The sequence below is a fragment of the Panthera pardus genome, unplaced genomic scaffold, assembly GCF_024362965.1.
Source record: "Panthera pardus isolate Hobbes unplaced genomic scaffold, ASM2436296v1 HiC_scaffold_18, whole genome shotgun sequence".
In the NCBI taxonomy this organism is placed as follows: Eukaryota; Metazoa; Chordata; class Mammalia; order Carnivora; family Felidae; genus Panthera; species Panthera pardus.
Genome location: NW_026526743.1, coordinates 24915411 through 24939857, shown reverse-complemented (window position 1 = coordinate 24939857; position 24447 = coordinate 24915411). Strand labels below are relative to the sequence as shown.

Sequence of the window (24447 nt, the reverse complement as noted above, 5' to 3'; positions counted from 1 at the left end):
TAGGAATAGGCACTGCTTTCAGAGGACCTGTTGCAGCTCAGGGAGGGGCTGGGCTTTCGACTGCTATGGAAAAGCCTCACTTTGTTTTTTCATTATGGTAAAAAAACATGTAACATAACATTTACCAAGTTAACCATTTTTAAATGTGCAGTTCAGTAGTATTAAGTATATTCGGGTTGTTGTGACACAAATCTCCAGAACATTTTCATCTTGAAAATCTGAAACTCTACAACCGTCAAACAATTCTTACTACCCCCACCCCAGATCCTGGCAACCACCATTGTACTTTTTGTCTCTGAACGTGACTACTGTGGGTACCTCATATAAGTGGAATTATATGAGTGGAATCAGAGTTTTTGTGCCTGGCTTATTTCACTTAGCATAATGTCCTTGAGGTTTATCCAGGTAGTAGAATGCAACAGGATTTCCTTCCTCTTTAAGGCTGAATAATTTTCCACTGTATGGATATTACACATTTTGTTTATCCATTCACCCATTGATGGACACCTGGGTGGCTTCCACCTTTGGCTGTTGTGAATAATGCTGCTATGAGCATGGGTTTGGAACTTAAGAAGTGGGATTGCTGGGTCATTTGGTAGGTTTTTTTTTCTAAATTTTTGAGGAACCACCTTCCTGTTGTCCACAGCAGCTGGACCATTTGGGTCTCACTTTGGGACCTTTCCCCCCTTTGTGGAAACTCAGCACTTCTGCAAGGTATCAATGTCTCTGACAGAAGAAGGAACTGGCACTGGCCTTGTCCAAAGTTGTCCAGCAACATGGTCCAGAGCTAAGACCAGAAAGGAGGCTGCCTGCCTCCTCCTGAGACTTAGTCCATGCCAGACCCTCACCCCCTTACCCCCACCCCAACACACATACACCCTGGCAGTGAGTTGTGAAGAACAATCAGAGCAGGGGCAACTCTAAGAGGGAGGGTCCGAACCCCTGGGGGTCATAGCTCCCAGGGTCAAGGTCCTTCCTTCTGAATATTGTCAGGGTTCAGAGGGCCTTCCTGACCTCCAGCTGGGCCCCCAAATCCAAATGTCACAAGGTATGGGTAATGAGAATGGATGAAGTGGGCTCTATGGCATTGCCGGGGTGCAGCAGGGTCTGTGAGGAAGTGGAGCTGCATCTCAGCTCTGCGGACCTGCCCAGCTCAGCCAGAACTGTTTGTTCAAGAGAAATAAGAAATCCAGCCTCTATGAGCATTTACCTGATTTTAATAAAATATGTCTGACCTGGGGCTTCCAGTGTGATATTTGACTTGCTTCACCCTTTCTTCATTTAACTGAAAGGGAAACTGAGGCCTAGAGAGGGTGGGAAGAACCCAGGTCTCCTGCCTCCAGGCCACAGTCCCCCTGGGGCAGAAGCAGGTTTCCAAGGACTTCAGAGGCAGCTGGTGCTCACTGTCCAACACAGGTTACATCAGTCTTCTTCAGACACTCATCCACTGGAATTCTGAGAGCAAATGGTACCATTTCACTGAATCCAGCCTCTCCCAGGTGTCCTGTCTGTGCAGAGGTAATCAGGGTATCCAGAGAGGCTGGGGTTGGGGTCTGCTTGTTTCAAACATAGTCTACCTTACTATTATAACAACCTGAAGGACCCTTTTTATGGATGAGAAAACAGACCAACAGGCCGTGATCATTGAGTGGCAGCAGCAGGCATTTGACCCCAGGTCTGTGGTGACTCAAAAGTCCTTGGTTTTAAGGCCTTATTTTATCTCTGCTCCAGGATCTCCATCCATGTGCAGGAAACAGACACCCCTGGGGAGCTGCTTGTGACACGAGGGGGCAGCCTCAGACACATACCCCCTGAGGAGGTTCCAGCAGCTGCCTATCCAGGTGAGCAGGACCCACCTGGGCCCACCCCCCAGACCCCTGTGACCAAGATCCCAAAAGGAGCTGGAAAGATTTCCCCACTGCGGAAGCAGAGCAGCGATGAGGGAGCAAAGGCAAAGGAGAAGCAGGGGCCTGGGGCTGAGTCCACCGTGGGACCAAGAGGGGCCAGGAGGAACATGGGAGACCATGCTGGATCCCTGGGCCGGCAGCAGGACAAAGACCCAGGGACAGGACACCCTGAGCCTGGAAAGGACTGCACATCCAGAGGCATGGGCAGAGCTGAAGCAGGAAGGAAGACCCCCCTGGGAGCTGAGGCTGGCAGCGTGGTTCTGGGTGAGTCCATTGCTGTGTGCCTGGTAAGTGGGTTTGGGGGACCTACACCCAGGGTACCTTTCTGCTTTCAGGGCAAGAGAATGTGGGTCTGGGGGAGTTCAAGACTTAGAACAGCCTGCCAGTAACTGCTGGAGCTAAAGAGCAAGGGCTGGAGATGCAGCAGGCTGGATTTGGAGTGACTGTAGCAGTAGGGGAGCCCTGTGGCTCAACGGGGTGGATTTCTCCAAGCCACCAGCCCACCTGAGCTCTTCACCATTGGTGTCATTCTGGATTGAGCCAGAGAAGGATCCTGTTAAAAAGAACTTCTATTAATTAACGGACCCATTATCGGCCACCATGCCCAATGAGTAAGTTCTCATCCTGGGGTATGGAAGGGTGTAGTGAGGATCCCAGTAGTGGTGGGAAACATCCTTGTGTTCATGTGACTGAAATGCCCTCAATTGTTCCAGCATTAGGGTCCTACCCTCCTTGGTGTAAACCCTCATCTCATGAAGGCCAGCAGAAAGGCCACCCTTTGCTGGTTTCCTGCCTTGGAATTTCTGGAAGTCCCTGAGGAAGGGCTGCAGGTCATCTGGGGCCCCTTGCCACTTCTGGACTCCGCAGTTGTCCTGTCATAGTGACATCTCTAGTTGCTTCCTCTCCACCTGTACGACTTGGTCCAAATGTGGACAAGGGCTTCCTTTAATTCTTTTTTTTTTTTAATTTTTTTTAACGTTTTTTATTTATTTTTGAGACAGAGAGAGACAGAGCATGAATGGGGGAGGGGCAGAGAGAGAGGGAGACACAGAATCGGAAGCAGGCTCCAGGCTCTGAGCCGTCAGCCCAGAGCCCGACGCGGGGCTCAAACTCACAGACTGTGAGATCGTGACCTGAGCCGAAGTCGGACGCTTAACCGACTGAGCCACCCAGGCGTCCCTTCCTTTAATTCTTGAAACACAGCTGAAAGCAAATAGAGTCTCCAGAATCTTTTCTGAGGCTTGGAATGGTGATAAAGCCAACGTGAACTCAGGGCTCTCTGTGTGCCAAGACACGTGCATTTGTGCAGGCATTTACTCCCACAGGCCTGTTGAGTGGGGATAAATGGAAATACAAGAGAGGTCAAGGAACATGCTCAGGGCCAGAGTCAGTGTTGACAGAGCCAGGATCTAACCCTGACTGGCTCTGGAACCATGTGTACAAACCTCATGGCTCTGCAGCCACTCTGAACCCTTAGTGTGCGGCAAAGAAACTGCAGACCTAATTCTAGATTTGGAATCCCTGTGACACACACTCAGAATCCCAGCTTTTCTAGGGTCCCAGAAAAATAGCAGCTGTAGCAACAATAGCCCATATATATTACCTTTGTGGCCCAGGGCCCACGGTTTGCTTTGCAGATGCAAAAAAAGAATAAGCAATATTCTCTCAAGGCAAATTCAAACTTCTATTCTGGGGAGCAAAGAGTAATTTTACTAAGACAAACTAAGCTGTGTTTGCACTGCACCGGGTGTATGGTTTCAGAGGTATGAGAGCTGTGGGTGGAACACTCTGAGTGAACTATGACAAATCCAGACAAAATTTCAACCCAGGCCGCTGACTTCCCACCACAGTCCTTAATGCACAAACCAGCTTCAGTCATTGTGTTTGCTGTTTTGCTTCATTCCTGTGCTTTATTTCATGCAACACTTCTAGATTCCTATTACCTCTGAAGGACAAGATTTTTCAAAAACACTCAGACATTTTTATCTTTCCAAGTGCTGGTGTCCTGTTTCCTCCTCCATTCCCCAGATACCACCAAACCCCTCCGAGCACACCTGCTACAGGCTACATCACAGGCTACTTGCCCTATCAGGAGATCAGAGGGTGCAAGAAGAGGAAGGGTGGGTGTTTGTCTCCAGCTGGCTCCCTGTCACACTAACGTCACTGATGTCCGCAGCCCTGCCTGGACCTTCAAACATAGTCCTGTCATTAAATTCTCTCAATTACCCCGTTCAAGTGCACCTTCTGTTTCCTGCTGACTATACTGATCCACTGTGGATCCCCTTTTAACTTCAATGAACAGACTGGGTATAACTTCTCCATATTTCAAAGAGCACTGTTGTAGGTGATGGGAGACCTGGGTTTGAATCCCATCTGTCACTGACTTGCTGTGTGACCTTGGGCTAGTACCTCACATCTCTGAGACTCAGCTTGTTCCTCTGCTGAGTGGGTGACTCCAATGAGGTGTTCCTTGAGAAGAGTGAAGGGCTTGTCACTTAAACCAACCACTTAGGAGGCTCACAAGGTGTTGTTTCCCAAACAGATGACAGTCCAGCCCCACCAGCCCCTTTTGAACACCGCGTGGTGAGTGTCAAGGAGACCGCGACCTCAGCAGTTTACACAGTGTGCCAGCATGACGTCTTGGGAGGGTAGGTGGGCTTCCACCTTGATGAGAGAGTGGGAGCAAGAGGCTTGGGGGCAGAGACACTTGGAGGCCTTATATGGCATGCTGTTGTATGCTTCTCAGGAAGGGGTTGACCAGGAGCCAAAGCCAGGAGTGGTATATATACCACACAGTGTACTAGGAAATGGATAGTCCACAGAGAGTAGGTGAAGAGAATACCTCTAGAGTGCAGAAGAGCCCACATGGTGTGAGATGAAGTATAGGGTGCAGGAGGCCCACACAGTATGGGCATGGGAACCATATACTAGTGGTGGTAGGGCAATCTGAGTGGTGTGGAATGAGGGAGGTAGTCCCCAGGGTATAGATAGATACTTTATGAGAGGATGAAGAAGGTCTTCTCTAAGTTTCAGGATAACCAATGTGGTGTTGGGGTGATGACTATAGTACCTCTGGGGTGCAGGATAATCCCATGGTGTTTACGGACAGAGGGCAGGACCAGAAAGTCCAGGGTACAGGATGGTCCACCATGTATGGAGTGAGCCTGTTGGGGTCTCAGTCTGCTGTGTCGTGTTTCTGCAGGGGCCGGTTTGGCCAGGTCCACAGGTGCACAGAGAAGTCCACAGGCCTCTCACTGGCAGCTAAGATCATCAAAGTGAAGAGTGCCAAGGACCGGGTGAGGCATCTGCCCTGGACCAGCTGGTGCCTTGGGCCAAGTTCAGGGCTCCTATACTTCCTTATTGGCCCCTTGGCCCTACACTTCCCCAGCCCCCTGCATGCTGATCAGGAACCCTGCCACCTTCCCTGCCTCTTTTCCATGAGTCCCACACTCTGCCCAGCACATCACCTCATACCTTGGACAACAGGGTCCCTCTGGATTTCCAGGCTTCCTTCTTGGGCCTCTCAGGTTTCCTATCTGCGGAATGGTGGGTCTGTTGTAAGAACCTGGTTTGGGTGCTGAGTCGGAAACCTGATGTGAGAGTAGGAAATGAGGAAACAGGGTGGGCATGCACCTTGGAAGGGCATGTGTCTTGGGAGGCTCATCTTCTTGACCCATTTCTTGGAAACTCCTCTCCCATCCGACTCCACAAGGAGGATGTGAAGAATGAGGTCTACATCATGAACCAGCTCAGCCACGTGAACCTGATCCAGCTCTATGATGCCTTTGAAAGCAAGAACAGCTTTACCCTCGTCATGGAATAGTGAGTGTCTCAGGAGGTGGAGCAGTGGCTTGTCTGTGGGCCCAGACTCAGGGCTGGGGCTTGGAGCCGTGGTTCTAGGCAAAGCTCTCCCTTTCCCCTCCCCTCTCTGGGACATCTAAGGAATATCATCACCTCCAATATGCAGCATGGAGGACAAAGTCATTTGTCATAAACCAGCAGTAAACCTGACTGACCTGTAGATGTATGTTGGTTTAGCATACACAATTTGTAATAATTTTGATTTAAGCATTAACAATTGGAAATTGGGAAATTTCACATTAAAACCCAGATATCTTGCTTTTCTTACAAATGTGAACAATCTAGTAATGTTGGACCTGCGTTTCAGCTGGAACTGGTGTGCTGGAGCTCCTACTTGCTGACTCTGTAGACAGGATCGCCAGTCTCCCATTTGACACAGTCCCCACCACTCCCAACCACCCCTGAAGCTGAGACCAGGGCCTCAGAGGCCATTTATTTTTGTGCTTGTGTTGCTATTTTCCTTATGGTAGGGTTTGTAATATCATGTCATGTCATGTCTCTACCAAGAGTGAAAAAGCAACATTGTAGCCAAACAAGTTTATAATCTTGGCACAGAGTCACCAGAGTGAGCCTGGATCATCAACACTGAAGACAATCCCCAGTATTCCCTTTGGCCCATCAGTTTCTTTTTACCACCTGCACTCTGAGCTGGCAATGGGCCAGAACAAAGATCTCCATAAAAACCCCAGATGGCAGTGGCCCTCCTTAATCCCTCCTTAATCGTAACCCTCAGGCTTACGTGGGTTGGCCTCTTTTGAACCTTGGTGATATGAGTGGACAAGTCCTCTGGGAGCCTTGCTCAGGCCAGTGCCTACCTCTCTCTTTGCCCTGGCAGTGTGGATGGAGGTGAACTCTTTGACCGGATCACAGAGGAGAAGTACCAGCTGACTGAACTGGATGTGATCTTGTTCACCAAGCAGATCTGCGAGGGTGTGCATTACCTCCATCAGCACTATATCCTGCACTTGGACCTCAAGGTCAGGCTCCACCTGGGCATGTGGTGGGTGGGCCTCCAGGGTTCCTGAGCTTCTGCTGCTTTCTTACCTTAAAGAACTCTATCAACAGACCATCCTGGCTTCCATTTCTGGCTCTCTGCCATTTCCTAGCTCTGGAGTAAATGAGTCATGCTGCCTCTCTGAACCTCAGTTCTTCCACTATAAAATGTGGATAATTGTAACTCTTTAAGTGTTTTTTGAAGATTAAATGATACAGTGACCTTCTTTTCTTTAAAAATATCTTTAGAGAGAGGGAAACCAAGAAACAAACCATTAGCGATAGAGAAGAAAATGATGGTTACCAGATGGGTTAGGTGAGGGATGGGTTAGATGGGGGATAGGGATTAAGGAGGGCACTTGTGATGAGTACCAGGTGTTGTATGGAAGTGCTGAATCACTAAATTGTACACCTGAAATCTTATACTGTATGTTACCTAACTGGAATTTAAATAAAAACTTAAAAACATTTAAGATTAGTTTTAAAAAAATTAAAATAGGAACATATGCTGTGGTAACAAATATAGACAATATAGAAATGTATAAAATACACAGTAAAAGTTCTTCCCCTGCTAAGAGGTCTTCTCTATTAGCAGTTTGGCATGATACACAAATATATACAAAAGTGATCATGCTATATACATCCTGTTTTTAAACTTACCTTTTTTTCAGTTAACAGTACATTATAGACATCTTTTCTCATTCTCTTTAAGGGCCATGTGATATTCCAGTGAGTGAATGTGTTACACTCTCTTTTGTCTACTAGGATCGTCCTAGGAGTGTCATGCCTGGCTGGTAGTAAGCACTTGATACATGGCAGCCATTTCTGTGGTTTCCTACTCTGCTGGGCAAGCAGGAGGGTGTTTCTCAACAACTCCTTTCAGGAATTTCAGTGGCTCCCCACAGAAGGTGGGAAGTAGGTTGGCCAGAACTTTGTGGGTGCACATTGCTTCTTCTGACCATCTTTTCTGATTGACACCTGTAAAGTTGGACTTCTTAGAAAAATGGTAGCGATAGTAGGGAATTGACCTGTGGCTTCCCAGATCCCTACAGCTAATTCCAAGCCTTCTGGATTAGCTGCTCTGTGAGGTTGGCAGTTGGGGGAAGCACAGGCTTCAGCTCTGTGGTTCTGGGTCAAAGACCTGCCGTTGGGGCAACCCTGTGTCTCTGCAGCAGGAGTTGATTATTGCAAAGGCCCATTTCCCAGCCAAGAGTAGGGCTTGTGTTGGTTCAGTCCCTTCGTGGCCAAAAGATCTTGCCTAAGTTCCTTGATCATATTGATTGATCTTGCATAAGCTCATCAGTTGCAAAATGGGGAATAAGAGTATCTTCCTCTTAGGGGTGTTGCATGGATTAAAGCATGGAGAAAAAGCCCCAGAGCTGCTGTCCCATACAATAGCCATAAGCCAACATGTGGCTATTAAATACTTGGAATGTGGCTAGTGTGACTGAGGAACTGAATTTTAAATTTTATTATTTTTGATTTATTTAAATTTAAAAACTGTCAGTTTAGTTATTGGTAAACTTTTAAGTATATTTGGGATGACTTCACTATGTGAATTTCCTTTTCACCTATAAATTTTATGAAATTTCAATACAATTAATTCATGAAATCTAAATATATCTAAAATATTTCCGATGAAAATTTAGTATCTGAATTGAAATGTGCTGTAAATATAAAATACACATTAGATTTCTAAGTCTTAATATGAAAAAAGAATGAAAATTATCTCATTAATATTTTTCATATTGATAACCTATCAAAATGATGAAATATTGGACATACTGCATTAAATAAAATATATTATTGAAGTTGAGTTTTAGAAAATATTTTAAGATGAATGAAAATGAGAACACAACATACTAGAACTAGAACATACTAGGATGCATCTAAATCAGGAGGAAATTTGTACCTGCAAATATGGATATCACCTCAAATCAATAATTTAACATCCTACCTTAAGAAACTAGAAAAAGAAGGCAAGTTACACTCAAAGCAAGCAGAAGAAAGGAAATACTAAAGATTAGAGCAGAAATGAATGAAACAGAGAATAGATAAACAACAGAGAAGGGATGGGGGGGTGGGCTAAATGGGTAAGGGGCATTAAGGAATCTACTCCTGAAATCATTGTTGCACTATATGCTAACTAATTTGGATGTAAATTAAAAAAAGAAAAAACAACAAAGGAGAAAATCAGGGGCACCTGGGTGGCTCAATCAGTTAAGCATCCAACACTTGATTTTGGCTCAGGTCCTGATCTCAAGTTAGTGAGATAGAGCCCAGCATTGGGCTCCATGCTGACAGGGTGGAGCCTGCTTGGGATTCTCTCTTTCCTTCTCTTTCTGCTTCTCCCCTGCTTACATGCTCTCTCTCTCTCTCTCTAAATAAGTAAATAAACAAAAACCAATAGAGAAAATCAATGAAACCAAGAGCTGACTCTTTGAAAAGATCAATAAATTGTTAAATCTTTAGCTATATTGGCCAAGACAAAAGGAGAAAATAAATTACTAAAATCAGGATTGAAAGAGGGACATCACTAGTAGCTGTAGTGATGAAAACTAGAAAGAAAGAAGGATTATAAAGCAATAATGTCAAAAATTGTATGCCAGCAAGTTAGATAAAATGGAACAAATCCTAGGAAGACACAAACTACTGAAAACTGAAAAAAATAGAAAATCTGAATCAACCTGTAACAAGTAAAGAGATGGAATTAATATAAAAAATCACCCACAAAGAAGAGCCTAGGCCCAATTTAATTCTACCAATTTAAAGCAGATCTAATTTATGTGTTTTTCTAAATGTTCATTTGAGAGAGAGACAGAGAGAGAGAGAGAGAGAGAAAGAGAGAGAGAGAGTATAAGCAGGGAAGGGCAGAGAGGGAGGGAGAAACAGAATCTGAAGCAGGCTCTAGGCTATCAGCACAGAGCCCGACACGGGGCTTGAACTCATAGACTGTGAGATCATGACCTGAGCTGAAGTAGGACACTTAACAGACTGAGCCACCCAGGTGTCCCTAAAGAAGATCTAATTTAAAGAAGAATTAATACCAGTTCTTCACAAACTCTTCCAAAAAATAGAAGATAAGGGAACACTTCCTAACTCATTTTATGAGGCCAGTCTCATCTTGAAACCAAACTGGACAAAGATATCACACACACAAAAAAACTATAGACCAATATCCCTTATGAATATATACGCAAAAATCATCAGTAATATATTAGCAAACTGAATACAACAACATATAAAAAGGATTGTACACATGACAAAGTGGGATTTATCCTAAGAATGCAAGGTTGGCTTAACATATGAAAGTAATCAATGTAATATGCCACACCAATAGAATATAGGACAAAACCACATGATCATTTCAATAGATGTAGAAAAAGACTTAACAAAAACCAGACAACTTTTCATGATGAAAACACTGAATGAACTAGGTATAGAAGGGAACTTTCTCAGCTTGATAAAGGCCATCTATGGAAAACCCACAGCTAATATTATACTTAATGGTAAAAGGTTGTATGCTTTCCCCTTAAGATCAGGTACAAGACAAGGATGTCTGTTCTTGCCGCTGCTATTAAACATTGTACTTGAGGTTCTTACCAGGACAATTAGGCAAGAAAAGAGGTAGAAAGCATCCCGATTGGAAAGGCAGAAACAAAACTGTCTCTATTCACAGATGACATGATCTTGTGTATAGAAAATCCTAAGAAGGGTAGAGGGAAACTATTAGAACAAATACGCAGGTTCAGCAAAGTTAAAGGATATAAGACAAATGTATAAATATCAATTGTATTTCTATATACTAGCAATCAATAATCTGTAAATAAAATTAAGAAAAAGATTCCATTTACAATACAGTAGTCCTCCCCTTATCCCTGGTTTCATATCCCATGGTTTCAGTCACCTATGGTTGACCACAGTTCAGAAGCAGATGATCCTCCTTCTGACATACAGTTAGAAGGTCAATAGCTGCCTAACACTGCATCATAATGCCTATGTCATTCACCTCACTTCTTGTCATCACATAGGCATTTTATCGTCTCACTTCATTCCAAGAAGAAGGCTGAGTATAGTGCAATAAGATAGTTTGAGGGGGGGGCACATTCACATAATTTTTATTAGCAGTACATTTTTATTTATTTTTTATTTTTTTAATTAAAATTTTTTAAATGTTTATTTATTTTTGACAGAGAGAGAGAGACAGAGCATGAGCGGGGGAGGGGCAGAGAGAGAGGGAGACCCAGAATCTGAAGCAGGCTCCAGGCTCTGAGCTCCAGCACAGAGTCCAACGTGGGGCTCGAACTCACAGACTGCGAGATCATGACCTGAGCCGAAGTCAGACGCTCAACTGACTGAGCCACCCAGGTGCCCCAGTAGTATTTTTATAATTGTTCTGTTTTATTATTAGTTGTTTTTATCTTACTGTGCCTAATTTATAAGTTAAATTGTATCATAGATATGTATATATAGGAAGGAACATAGCATATATAAGGTTTGGTACTATCTGTGGTCTCAGGCATCCATGGGGGGGTCTTAGAATGTATCCTCCGTGAATAAGAGGGACTACTGTAATATATAATCAAATAAAATAGTTAGGACTAAATTTAACAGGTGAAGTGCAAGATTTATTTTCTTAAAACCACAGAACATTATTAAAAGAATTTAAAGAAGACCTAATAAATGAAAGACATCCCATGGTCATGGGTTGAAAGACAATATTGTGAAGATGACAATACTCTCCAAATTGATCTATAGATTGAACACAATCTCTGTCAAAATTGCAGCTGGCTTCTTTGCAGAAATCAATGAACTGATCCTAAAACTGAGATGGAAATTCAAGGAATGCAGAATAGCAAAAACAATCTTGAAAAAGAAAAGCAAGCTGGAGGATACACATTTCCCAATTTCAAAATTTACAGCTAAGCCACAGAAATCAAAACAATGAGTTATGTGTATAAAGATGAATAGATAACCCAATGGCATACAACTGAGAGTTCAAAACCAAACCTTTATATATTTGGTCAATTGATTTTTTGATAACTGTGTCATGACAATTCAACGGGGAAAGAATAATCTTTTCAACAGATGGTGCTACGATCCCATGCTTGGTATCCATATGCAAAAGAATACACTCATATTGTAAACAAAAACTAACTCAAAATAGATTGCAGACTTAAATGTAAGACCTAAACTTATAAAATTCTTAGAAGAACACCTAGGAGTAAATCTTTGTGACCTCAGATTATTAGGTGATGATTTCTTAGATATGACTCAAAAGAAAAAGCTAGAAAAGAAAGATAAATTAGACTTTATCAAAATTAAAAACCTTTATGCTCCAAATGATATCATGAAAGTGAAATGACAGCCCATACAATGAGAGAAATATTTCCAAACAATAGATTTGATAAGGGACTTATATCTATAATATATAAAGAACTCTTACACACCAATAATTAAAAGACAAATTAAAATGGGCACAGGATTTGAACAGACATTTATCCAATAAAGATATGCAAATGGGCAATAAGCACATGAAAAGTTCTCAACATCATCAGTCACTAGAGAAACACAAATCAAAATTGCAGTGAGATACTATGTTATATTCATTAGACCAGCTAAAATAAAAAAAAAAGTGACAGACAATAAGAAGTGTTGGCTATGATGTGGAGAAATTAGAACTCTCATACATTGCTGGTAGGATTGTAAAATTGTGCATCCACTTTAGAAAACGGTTCGGCAGTTTTTAAAATGTTAAATGTAGCATCACCATATGACCTAGTCATTTTAACTCTAGGTATGTATTCAAGAGAACTGAAAACATAAGTTGACACCAAAACTTGTACATAAATGTTCTTAGCAGCATTATGCATTATAGTTCCAAAGTGAAAGCAGCTTGAATATTCACTATCAGATGAATAGATACACAAATATGGTACATCCATACAATGGAATATTATTCAGCTATGAAAAAGAATGAGGTACTGATACATACTACAACATGGATGAACCTTGAGGACATTATGCTGAGTGAAAGAAGACAGATGTAAAAGGCCAGCATTTGTATGGTCATTTATATGAAATGTCCAGAATAGGCAAAACCACAGAAACAGAAAACATGTTAGTTCTTGCCAAGATTTAGGGGTGAGGGAGATGGAGAGTGACTGCAGATGGGTATGAGGTTTTTTTTTTTTTTTTTGATGTGATAAAAATGTTCTAAAGTTGGATAGTAAGGATTATTACATAACTCTGTGAATGTACTAAAACCCAGGGAATTTTACACTTTAAAAATGGTGAATTTTATGATATCATCATTATTATTTATATTTATTATTTATACTCCAATAATGCTGCTATAAATATTAAGTTCACTTATTTAATTTTAATTTTTTAATGTGGCTGCTGGAAAAATTTTAAATTATAAATGTAGCTCACATTATATTTCTATCGGACAGTGTTTTTCCAGACCTCATGAGGAAGACATGGAGACTTTAAATCTCCTGCTCCTATCTGAGGCATTCATTGCCTAATTCCATTGCACCAATAAAACCTTCTGTTGAGAGAAATAGTACCTGACATTTGCTTTGGAATCTGTACAGTGTTTTCATGCATATTATGTGATTCAATCCTCATACCTTCCCAGGAGGAAAGCAGGAAGTGGTTATTATTCCCATTTTACTGATGGAGACACTGAGGTTTCAGGAATGGGAGCAGACTCACCTAAGGCCACAGACCCAGATAAAAGACCCCTTGGCCTCAGGCACTGGGCCTTGGGTCTTCAGGGCATTTCTACCGTACACCCCATGTGTGTACACCACCCTACCCCATCCAAATTTGTTTTGCATAAGCAGCAAGCATCATTCCAGGCCTCAGAGCTGATCTGAAGGACTTAAGAGGAGAAGCATCCCAAGACCACCATCTCTACCCTGTGGGTCACAGCTGTCACCATAACATGGCAGACTGACTGACATTGAGCAGCTCTGATCTCCTTGACTGGAATTCTGAAGCTTTGGTTCCTACCCCTGAGATTCTGATGTAATTGGTTGGGGTTGGGGCCTGGACACTGGGACTTTTGAGGGATCCTCTGATAATTATAATGTGCAGCTAGGCTTTGAAACCATGACCCTGATCCAACAGTCTCAACACAAGCAGCTTGTGGGTCAAGTCTGCATCACAGAAGTGTTCTGTTTGACACCTGCACTTGGGTATATGTTTAAATTTGAGTTGTCAGTATTTAAAATCATGGATTTTTCACATAAAAATATGTATTCTGGCTTCTCTTGAGGACTGGGGAAGTTTGGCAACTGGGCCTGTGTTCCTTCATTGTGACTGGTGGCTGGAGCTGCTTTTCACAGGGCAGGAGGCCACCAGTTCTCCACAGTCTACACAGTTCTTTAGTGTCTCACACCAGCCCACTTTGTTTTCATGATCTATATATCCCTGTAGGGCTGCCCTAGGCCATTTATTGTCTTGGAGGCTGGGAAACTGAGGTCTGTTGACATAAGCATGGGAGTTGACACCTTCTTAGCTGTTGGCTGAGCTAAGCAGACATCTGTTTCTTTTCCAGCCGGAGAACATACTGTGTGTCAATCAGACAGGACATCAAATTAAGATCATTGACTTTGGGCTGGCCAGAAGGTAAGGGGGTTGTGGTTTGGCACTTTGACAGAACTCCTTGGGAACTGCTTGTGGCTCTCTTGGATATGGTTACAGTTCAGATAATTTTTGAGTTTTGGGACTGACACAGAAAACTTTTTCACTGAGAGGCTGGTGGCCTTCAGTTGTACAGATAGGCCTTGTTACTACCCCAGGGGTGGCTTCATGCAGACTTTGCATGACTCTGCTTCTCCTTAAAAGGCTGTGGGATTAATTGTACTTCAAACCCCAGTGTGAGCAGAGAGGGTGGGACGGTTCAAGGAGTGCCACTGGGTGGGTGTCCTCAGATCAGTTCTATTCATCCCCCAGGCCTGGGGCCAAGATGTGCTGAGCTATGTGAGGGATCTAGCACCTTCCCTGTCAGGAAGTGAGTGGTTTAAATAGGAAGGTGCATATGTAACAGTGTAGGGTGATGTTGGGGTATGTGGTTTGGGGCCACTCAAGACTGGTTAAATCTTGGTAAAGTGATGATAACATGAAATACTTGCTGACACGGGCAGTTAGGAAGGTTAAATGAAATAATACATAGAGAGTGCAGACCCATCCTATGAAGGTGGTTAGGTTCTCAAGTTTGAGTACATAAACATCATATATAATTTAAAAAATATCTTAAAGTCCCTTAAAATGCCCAAACCCTGGTGAAGGACAGTATGTCCATAGTTTTACAAACCTGTCCAGACCAATGTATGATGAATGCCGTGCCTCTGCAGGGTTCTGGTCCCTGGCACGCACACCCAGTGGTGCAGGTTTTTAGCAATGGTAGTAACAGACCCTTCATATTGGGGAGGGAATGTCCCCCAAACCTTCAAGCATCCATAGTCTACAAACATGGCAACAGTTGTATGCCCATCCTCCAAGACTCCTCCAGAATTCTATTTCCACCAAGAATGACATTTCTCTGGGAATCACATATTTTCTAGGTAGGTCTTCACACCACAGCTGAATTTTCTTTAAATTTAAACTCTTTAAAATTTCTCTCACCCTGATGGTCATTTTCCACAAAGAAGTTGTTTTTGCCATTTTATAGGCCTAATGGTATCTTCCGCTCCATCCACAAGGGGAAGAAAGCAAAACCTTGTCCCAGTGGAGACAGCCACTTGCCTGAGCTCAGCCTCTGATGTCCAGACCTGCCTCCCACAAATAGCATTCAAAACCATAGTGGCAATCTTCCTGGGTCAAGTGGTAAATTTACCTCTTTTCAGGGGTCAAAGATGCATTTTCAGTGCCCCCATGATGGATGGGAGGCCACAGGTAATGTCATGAGAGTAACAGTAGAGGGAAGTTCATATCGTCCTACTGTACCAAACGTACAGTACTGCTTTTCATGAACAGTGCCAAATCCCCCAACCCAAATGCTTCAAAATCACATTCAATTCATAATGTAAATAATTGTTTAATATTTTTGCAAATAATGTCTTATAAAGTTGGGATGCATCCTATACACTTGTGTGTCTTATACACTAGAGCAATGTCTCTGAATCTATTTTTTATTATCACTGCCTGGCTTCCAAAGGGACTTTTTAGACATTTCTCTCCTAATCGCCAGGCCCCTCCTCATGAAATTTAATGCTACAATTGTCCTTTGTATCTTTTTATGTTCTGTGGCCCTTTGGAAATCCAGAAACCATGGTAATAGCTAAGACTTTTTGCCCTTCCAAGAACCGGTGTTCACCCCCTTGGGGCAATATTGTCTTCATCAGGAATGTATACCCTCCCAGATGTGTATGTAGTACCCTCACAAATGCCAGATGTCCAATTGCCAAATGAGTATTTACAGTGACAAACTGTGAATTCAGAGCAAAAATTAACCAGCTGAGGCTCCTGGGTTCTGGGAAGGCTTCTCTGAGCAGCTAAAAAGGAGCGATGGACAAGGTGTTGTTATCTGTGGGCAGTAGAATACTGGTAAATGTTTAACAATCAGTTGTAGGGGTGGGCGGGATGGGAATGGGGTTTGATTTGTAACCTTTGCTAATTTTGGCTGACTTCAAACTACTAACATGACATCACTGAATACAGAGTTGGGAGGAGATGTACACAATTGACTCTCATGCACCCATGAGAAGTGGCTCCAGCACAACACTGGAGCGTGTTGGGGGTGAGGGTGAGGGTGGTTGGGGGGGATGGGAGGGTGAGGGGCTGGGGTGGTGTCAGTATAGGATGTACACTGCACATGTGCAGGCTTTCTCAGGGAAGGTAGGAGCTGGGGTGGGGATGGGGGAGGGAGATATAGTGAAGATGAGGGCATTAATAGGGAGTCCTGAATGTCATGGCTAAGAAGCTGGAACATTATACTATAGGCCACTGAGTGTTGCCTGCTGGAGAGGTGAAAAAGGCTGTAGGTCAACTTACCAAACATCAGTTAGTCAAAATCTGAGTCATCCATCCCAAACTGTCTGATAAATTCATTAACATGGTCAAAGGCATTGATGACAATAATTTTTGCTGATGAACCAGAGGCAGAGGGCAAGTTCAAGAAAATAAACATGCAGAGCCACATTTAAGAGAAGGCCACCCACATAAAACTGCTGGGCACTGGGGAAGTGCAGGTGTCTGGAACACGTGGTACTCAGGAAACCGCACTCAGCAGAGCTGTGCTGACAGAGTCACAGGCTCTGGCTGTGAGGCAAAAGGAAAACATCGAAAACATCCTCAACAGTCCAGCAAACTGGCCATTGGGTGAAAGGATCATTTGGCAAATTGGGTTTTGCCAAATTGGCCTGCTTCCTCGGAAGCAGGAACAATCTGTGGGGGAATGTGCAGGTGGAGCATATTTTATATGTCACAGGAATTAAATGTTTATAAAGAGGGAGGAAAAGCCAATTTTTTCCTGTAATACAAACCATCGAAAGTAAAGTTGTATTTCTGGGTGGAGCTATTAGAAGGTACTGAGATTGTCAGTGGGGTTATGGTCATGTAGGGGGCACATACGGATGTTCAGAGGCTGTGACATCCAGCAAGAGGGACCAACATTACCCCAGGTTGGGCAGTGAGAGCCATTGGTGGGTCTAAGTAGGGTCATGTCAAGGGTCAAGGATAGGGACAGGATGGGAAGTTTACTCTTGGTCTCCAGAATGTTGCTCCAATGCTCAGACTGGAATCCAAGCCTATTTCATCAGATCTTTTGGCAGGGAAAGAAGATGCCCACCCCAAACCTTGTGACGCTGCAACTTCATAGGTGACCCTATGGTCACAGAGGGCCTTATGCTAGGAATTTGGCGAGGGGGTCTTGGTGGATATTTTGACATTTAGGCTTAGTTACTGCCACAGTACTGCTGTTTAACAAATGATTCAAAACTGCAGAGGCTTAAAACAATCATTTATTCTCATCCACACTAGTGTGAATCACCAGTGGTGGTGGGGGGTGGTGCATGATATTCTGGACCTAACTCACAGCAGCTCATGACAAGGAACCTGTAAACAGTTGTCAAAACACACCATTAATTAAAAAGTCCTCTGTTTCTGAATTTGACCACTTTTGGTACCATACCTAAGTGGAACTATATAGTATTTGGTTTTTTTGCAAATGACTTCTTTCACTTAGCATAATGTCCTGGAGGTTCACCCATGTTGTAGCATGTGTCAGAATAGCCTTGCATTTTAAGAATGAATAATATTCCACTATATTATTACCTACCACATTATTATTATGTATTTTTATCTACCACATTTTACTTATGCAGTCATCCATTGATAGACACTTACTTGGGTTACTTCCTCCATTTGGCTATTGTGAATAATGCTGCTATGAACACAGGTATATAAATATCTCCTCATGATTCTGCTTTCAATTTTTTTGGATATATACCCAGAAGTGAGATTGCTGGATCATATGGTAGTTCTACTTTTAATTTTTTGAGGAACTGCCATACTGTTCTCCACAGCAACTGCACTATTTTACATTCCCACCAGCAAGGGTTCTAACTTCCCCACACCCTAGCCAACTCTTGCTATTTTCTGATCTTTTGTTTGTTTGGTTGTTTTATAGTAGCAATGATGTGCAGTGGTATCTCATTGTGGTTTTGATTTGCATTTTCCTGATGATTTGTGATATTGAACATATTTGCTTTTTCTAATTCTTACTGTCATCTCTCCAACAATAATGGTCACACTACCAGATGGACCTCCACAGAGAGCTGCTATCCAATTTGTTTGTGTTTGCTCATGTGGTTGCATGCCAAATAAGATACACTGATCTTCTCTCCTTTTGACATTGTAACTGCTAGGAGGAAGAGGACTATGGTTTTCTGATTCTCCCTAGTGACTTAGGAAAGTCTAAAGTTGGGGCCTGGGGGTATGATGATTATCCAGAAAACCACACGTGGTGGGATGTGAGGTCCAGACAACATGGCAGACAGGAAGGGTTGGGAATGTCTAGCTCTGACCAGGAATTAGTCCCAGGAATTCTCTCAGGGCTCACTCCCATGGTCCTCTGCATCCTGTTGTCCCCAGGTACAAGCCTCGGGAGAAGCTTAAGGTGAACTTCGGCACTCCAGAGTTCCTGGCCCCAGAAGTCGTCAACTACGAATTTGTGTCCTTCCCTACAGACATGTGGAGTGTGGGGGTCATTACCTACATGCTGTGAGTGCCCAGGAGCCTGGCTCCTAGTGAGAATAGGGGCCATCTGTTTTAGTTTGGGATCCTTAGAAGCAGAGAAAATTTGAGTGTGGAGTCATTTATTTGAGAGCTGTTCCCAGGAAATGCCAACAGAGGAGTAAGGGAGTGAGATGGGAGAAGACACCAGTAAAGCATGTGTTATTGAGCACTTACCACTGTAGGCAACTGGAGTTGAATACTATCGGGGAAGTCTGGGATCCATCGTGGAACAGCCCCTCACAGTTATTCTGAGGGGGGAGGGTGTAAGGGTGTTTATACACCAACTCTTACCAGTTATTGCTTGTGAGCTGGTCCTGAGAGCATTGGTTCCTTGAAACTTCTGGGTGGATAAAGCAGCTTCCACCAGAGAAGAAGCTCTCCAGCAAGGAAATGCATGTGCTATAGTACAAGTGGGGCTGGAGTGCACCAGAGCGGTAAGGAGAGGAGATGGACAGGGCAAAACACTGTCTGATGTATCATCTAACTTGTCCCTCCTGTCCTGTGCTTCCTGTTTTCTATGGACTGAGGAAGCAGAGTTAGCATGGACTGAGAGGAGATATGTACACAGACTAAGCATCCTTGTCTCTCTGTGAATTCCCTTGGTTATTTCCTCAGAGGTCCAATCAAGTCATGCTTTGCTCCCAGATTTGTCATTATGGCATAATTGCTACCTTGTGTCCCCACACTTTGTATGTGTGTACCTCACCAGGTGGGGGAAGTCTGAGGCCCGAGGCCAGCCAGTTAGAGTGTCCTATCTCTCTACCCTCACTCTAGAGGGACCTAATGAAGCCAGTTTTCCTTTGGCCCCTGAGGCCTAGAGTAATATTTAAATGAACCAGGCTGTATCAGAGACATATTAGGATATTTTTAAATTAAGTTAACATCTATTTCATAAATGGACACATTGGATTGGGTCTCAATTTATTCTTAGGCTTCAGGCTAAGGGGAAAATAGGTAAGCATGACTGAGGATTTATTCAAATACTCTTCATGCCTCTAAATTTTTAGTCCTGCCACTTCCTCCCCTAACAGAACACACTGGACTATCTCCTGTTGAGAAGTAATAGGGGTACTTTTCTTTTGAATTCTGGTTAGAGCTGCTTGTACCTTGTAAGACCTCTATCCCGTCATTGCATGTTGGCAGATATGGCTTCTACATACTGACAGTCCTTTTTCTCCTCTGTAGACTCAGTGGTTTATCCCCATTTCTAGGGGAAACAGATGCAGAGACCATGAATTTCATTGTGAACTGTAGCTGGGAGTTTGACGCTGACACCTTTGAAGGGCTGTCAGAAGAGGCCAAGGACTTTGTTTCCCGCCTGCTGGTCAAAGAGAAGAGGTACTGTTAATTGCTTGTCATTCAGAAACCATTCTGATGGTGACCATCCATCTGGGTGCTGTGAAGATCAGGCTGGTGCTATGCTTTCTCTGGACCAGTTCTGTCCAAGATTTCTTAGTCTGCTATGGCTTTGGAACAAAAAAGGTAACAGGGAAAGAGATGAAGGAAATAAAAAAATAAACAACAGGAGCATAAAATCTAGATAGAGTTTTAAAAAGGACCACATACATAAATTAGTCCTTGGTAAGTTATCAAGTAATCACTTTAATAGATTAATGTTGAAAAAAGGTTGAGATATGCAGATGTTATTCCCCAGAATAAGAGCCAGAAAACCTCATTTGTTGATAATGAAGACCTACTTAGTTTTCAGCAGGCATATCAAACTCATGGGTTGAATCATGGAGTTTTCTGATACTCAGAGACTCAGACATAAAGAAATAATGGCAAATGACCCAGGGTGAGGCCCAAGAGTCTGAGCTCTGAGACAGCCCATAGTTCCCTGGCCTTTACTATTTTGTTCTTCTGATTGTGAAAAGTTATGAGAGGTAAAATATTTCTAATTCAAATGAACAAAAAAGACATCATTCTCTGGAAGGAGAGACAAGCTTTTTTCAAGACTTATGTTCTTTTTCTTCTTAAGAGCAATTCCAGGCCCACCTGGCCTTCCTACTTCCTGCCTCAATTTCCCAGCTCTTTCTGGAGGAGGTGATTAATCACTGTGATACATTCCCTCTGTAGAAGGCAGGGAACATTTTTGTTGATGACTTTCTTTTACTTTTAAGGAAGGGAATTTTAGACATGAGGAGTTCCTTTTTAGTTTGTGGCATGAATCTGCTTGAATGATTAATCGATTCACTGATTAACACTTCCTACCCAGCTGAACCAATTTCTGGAAAACCAGAAAAGGCAACCCTAACTAAAAGTTTCAACCTCTGTTTGATTTCACAGCTGCAGAATGAGTGCCACGCAGTGCCTGAAACATGAGTGGTTGAATAATTTGCCTGCCAAAGCTTCGAAATCCAAAGTTTGTCTCAAATCCCAATTATTACTGCAGAAATACATGGCTCAGAGGAAATGGAAGGTATCTGTTTTGTTTGTTTTTTTAAGGTAACATTTGTCTTTTTAATGTGTCTTTTGAAAGAAATGTTGCTAAGTTTTAACTTACATTTTCATTCTAAATAGATTATTTGGGAGGGAAAAAAAAGTCTCTTATATCAAAACCTGTGATCTTGATTAAAGAATGCCACAGACCAAAACCAACTGGTATAAAGGTGGCATTTAGATCATACTTATATGGACAATTGAAAGGACAGAATAAAGTTTGAGCATATGTTCTCAGTAACAGTAGTAGGGAAGTGCTTGGAACTTACTGCCTGAAGCTTGAGATCTGACTCCTCCACATTTCAGAAAGAGGGGCTGGGAAAGCCCTATTAGGTTTTAAAAGCTTCATAATTTTGTTTACAACAGAACCCTTTGGTATCATGGATATAAAAAGAAAAATTGCCTTCCAGGAAAAGTGGCTTTCCAACATTTTGTTATCAACTCAGATCCTCACTAAAAAACAAAAATAAAAGCCTTTACCTAGAGAGCCAGTATATAAAAATATGTATACATACACACACATATGAAACAAAAACATCCAGCCTTTGCTAAACAGAGTGAAATACACTCTGATATTTTCTGTTCTATGGTATTTGGTTTCATTAAAAAAAAGTGCTGTTCATAACCCACCAATTTGACTTCATGACCCACTGGTGGGTTTTTTTTTTAATATATGAAATTTATTGTCAAATTGGTTTCCATACAATACCCAGTGCTCATCCCAGAAGATGCCCTCTTCAATGCCCATCACCTCCCCTCCCCTCCCTCCCACCCCCTATCAACCCTCAGTTTGTTCTCAGTTTTTAAGTGTCTCTTATGCTTTGGCTCTCTCCCACTCTAACCTCTTTTTTTTTTTTTCCTTCCCCTCCCCCATGGGTTTCTGTTAAGTTTCTCAGGATCCACATAAGAGTGAAAACATATGGTATCTGTCTTTCTCTGTATGGCTTATTTCACTTAGCATCACACTCTCCAGTTCACTGGTGAATTTTGAATCACAATTTGAAAAATCCCATTCCAGTGGGCTCCATTTTTCACAAGAAGAGGGTATATTTTCTCACTTCATAACTTGCTCCCAAATGCTCCAGAGTCATGGGGCTGTTCTACTGGAATTTTGCCACCAACTTGTTTTCCCCATTAGATTCTCAGTTTTGAACAAACCCAAGTGGCTAAACTTGTTTAAGTCCTTTTATTTCTTCTTAAAACAATTGGTCTAAAAATATACTTTTTATCCTTTTCTCCCCCTCTTTAACACCAAGAAACATTTCTACGTGGTGACTGCTGCCAACAGGCTAAGGAAATTTCCAACTTGTCCCTAATTCTCAACTCGGCTGCTCCCATGGGCCCAGAAGTTATGGACTGGTGGTGAAGTGAGACTCAAGATTTTTAATAATCCAGTCTTGTAATGATATTGATTTCATCTTTTTTGTAAAGAAAGGTTATGGCTGTTGCCTTCCTTGTAGGTGAAAAGTGGCTGTAAGAAAAGTGACCCGACCTTTTTTTTCTGCCTTGTAAGATCATACTAAGTTGAAATGCTGTGTTTACTTCTCAAGTACACCTACTTTTGGTGATAAGTGTAGGCATGCTTTAGGTAGGTAGGAAAGCTTCTACTTTGTATATGTCAAATTTAAAGTCTAAGCTTATCTGATTAGAGAACTCAGTAGACTGTTACACAGGGGTATGTTATGCAGCATTATCTCCTCCAGTACAAAGAATTCCTAGAATTTTGATTTGCTCAAGTGTGAGCTGACATTTTATTGTACTACCCTGTTCTTGTGGAAAGCAATGTAGATTTAGGGGTAGTGATCCTCAAATTTGTTTTAACTTGTGCTCTGTTTTGGGAATCAAACCATGCATCCTTTAATATTCTTTGAAACTTCAAAATATACCATATCACCTGTCATGGCTAAATCAGAACAATGATCATTTTGAATGTGCTTTTTAAATCCATACACATCTCCACCCTCTCCTAAGTGGTCCTATTCTGGCACTGGTAGTCTCACTTCTGAACTCCCTTCCTCAGTTATGGATTTATGGTCTAGGAAGTCTGGACACTGATATGCAATATGTAAAAGAGATATAAGAGTGTAAAATGATTTTCAGTCTTCTGAGAGAAACACAGAATGATACATCATGAGACAATAAACTGCTGTTCTACTGCTTTATGGATATACCACTTTTAATGTTGTCATTTAACTAACTTATAAAATGATTAACAAGAAGTACTTTATTATTTGAAAGTAAAGAATGCTTTTAATTTCCTCACTTATAACCTGATTTTTGTGCTATTCCCATGAACTTCTCAAGTCAGCAGTTTTTGTTCTGTTTTTTTCTTTTTAAGTTTATGTATTTATTTTGAGAGAGAGAGAGAGTGAGAGAGAGAGAGAGTGCCTTGGAGGGGCAGAAAGAGAGCGAGAGAATCCCAAGCAGGCTCCATGCCACCAGCACAGAGCCCTACGCAGGGCTTGAACTCACGAACTGTGAGATCATGATTTGAGCCAAACCAAGAGTCAGATGTGCAAATGACTGAGCCACCCAAGTGCCCCTCGGGTCAGCAGTTTTAATAGGAGTAGTTACTTTTATTTATTTATTTTTATTTTTTAATTTTTGAAAGAGAGATAGCACAAGCACAGGAGAGGGGCAGAGGGAGGGATGGAAGGAATCTCAGGCAGGCTCCATGTTCAGTGTGGAGCCTGATGCGGGGCTCAATCCCGTGACCCTATGATCATGACCTGAGCCGAAATCAAGAGTTGTAGGCTCAACTGACTGAGCCACTCAAGAGCCCCAGGAGTACTTACTTTAATTTTTAATTAGCCATGCAACAGTTTCACATGCTTTCAGGATTTTTGTCCAAATGAAGAACCCCCCTTTACCAGTTTTTGGCAGAGGAAACGGGTGTGGGGAGGAAGGCAGAAAGAGGTGAGGTGAAACCTGCTGCTGCAGTTCTCAAATTGTAACTTTCCTTGGAAGGCTAACTCTTGTCAGGAACTAAGATTTTCAG

General features: G+C 42.6%; 1 protein-coding gene across 2 annotated transcripts in view; it reads left to right on the top strand.

Annotated features, from left to right (window-relative positions):
* The window catches only part of MYLK3 (myosin light chain kinase 3), a 44673-nt gene extending 21056 nt beyond the window's left edge, over positions 1 to 23617 (top strand). For both annotated transcript variants that reach the window (XM_019456047.2, XM_019456046.2), the window contains exons 4-13: positions 1732 to 2171; positions 4450 to 4555; positions 5110 to 5203; positions 5620 to 5729; positions 6604 to 6745; positions 14329 to 14399; positions 18867 to 18995; positions 20196 to 20348; positions 21297 to 21429; positions 22706 to 23617. In XM_019456047.2, the coding sequence (XP_019311592.1) occupies positions 1732 to 2171; positions 4450 to 4555; positions 5110 to 5203; positions 5620 to 5729; positions 6604 to 6745; positions 14329 to 14399; positions 18867 to 18995; positions 20196 to 20348; positions 21297 to 21429; positions 22706 to 22765 (1438 nt within the window). In that variant the 3' untranslated portion in view covers positions 22766 to 23617. The remainder of the gene's footprint in view (positions 1 to 1731; positions 2172 to 4449; positions 4556 to 5109; positions 5204 to 5619; positions 5730 to 6603; positions 6746 to 14328; positions 14400 to 18866; positions 18996 to 20195; positions 20349 to 21296; positions 21430 to 22705) is intronic.
* Positions 23618 to 24447: the final 830 nt, after the last annotated feature.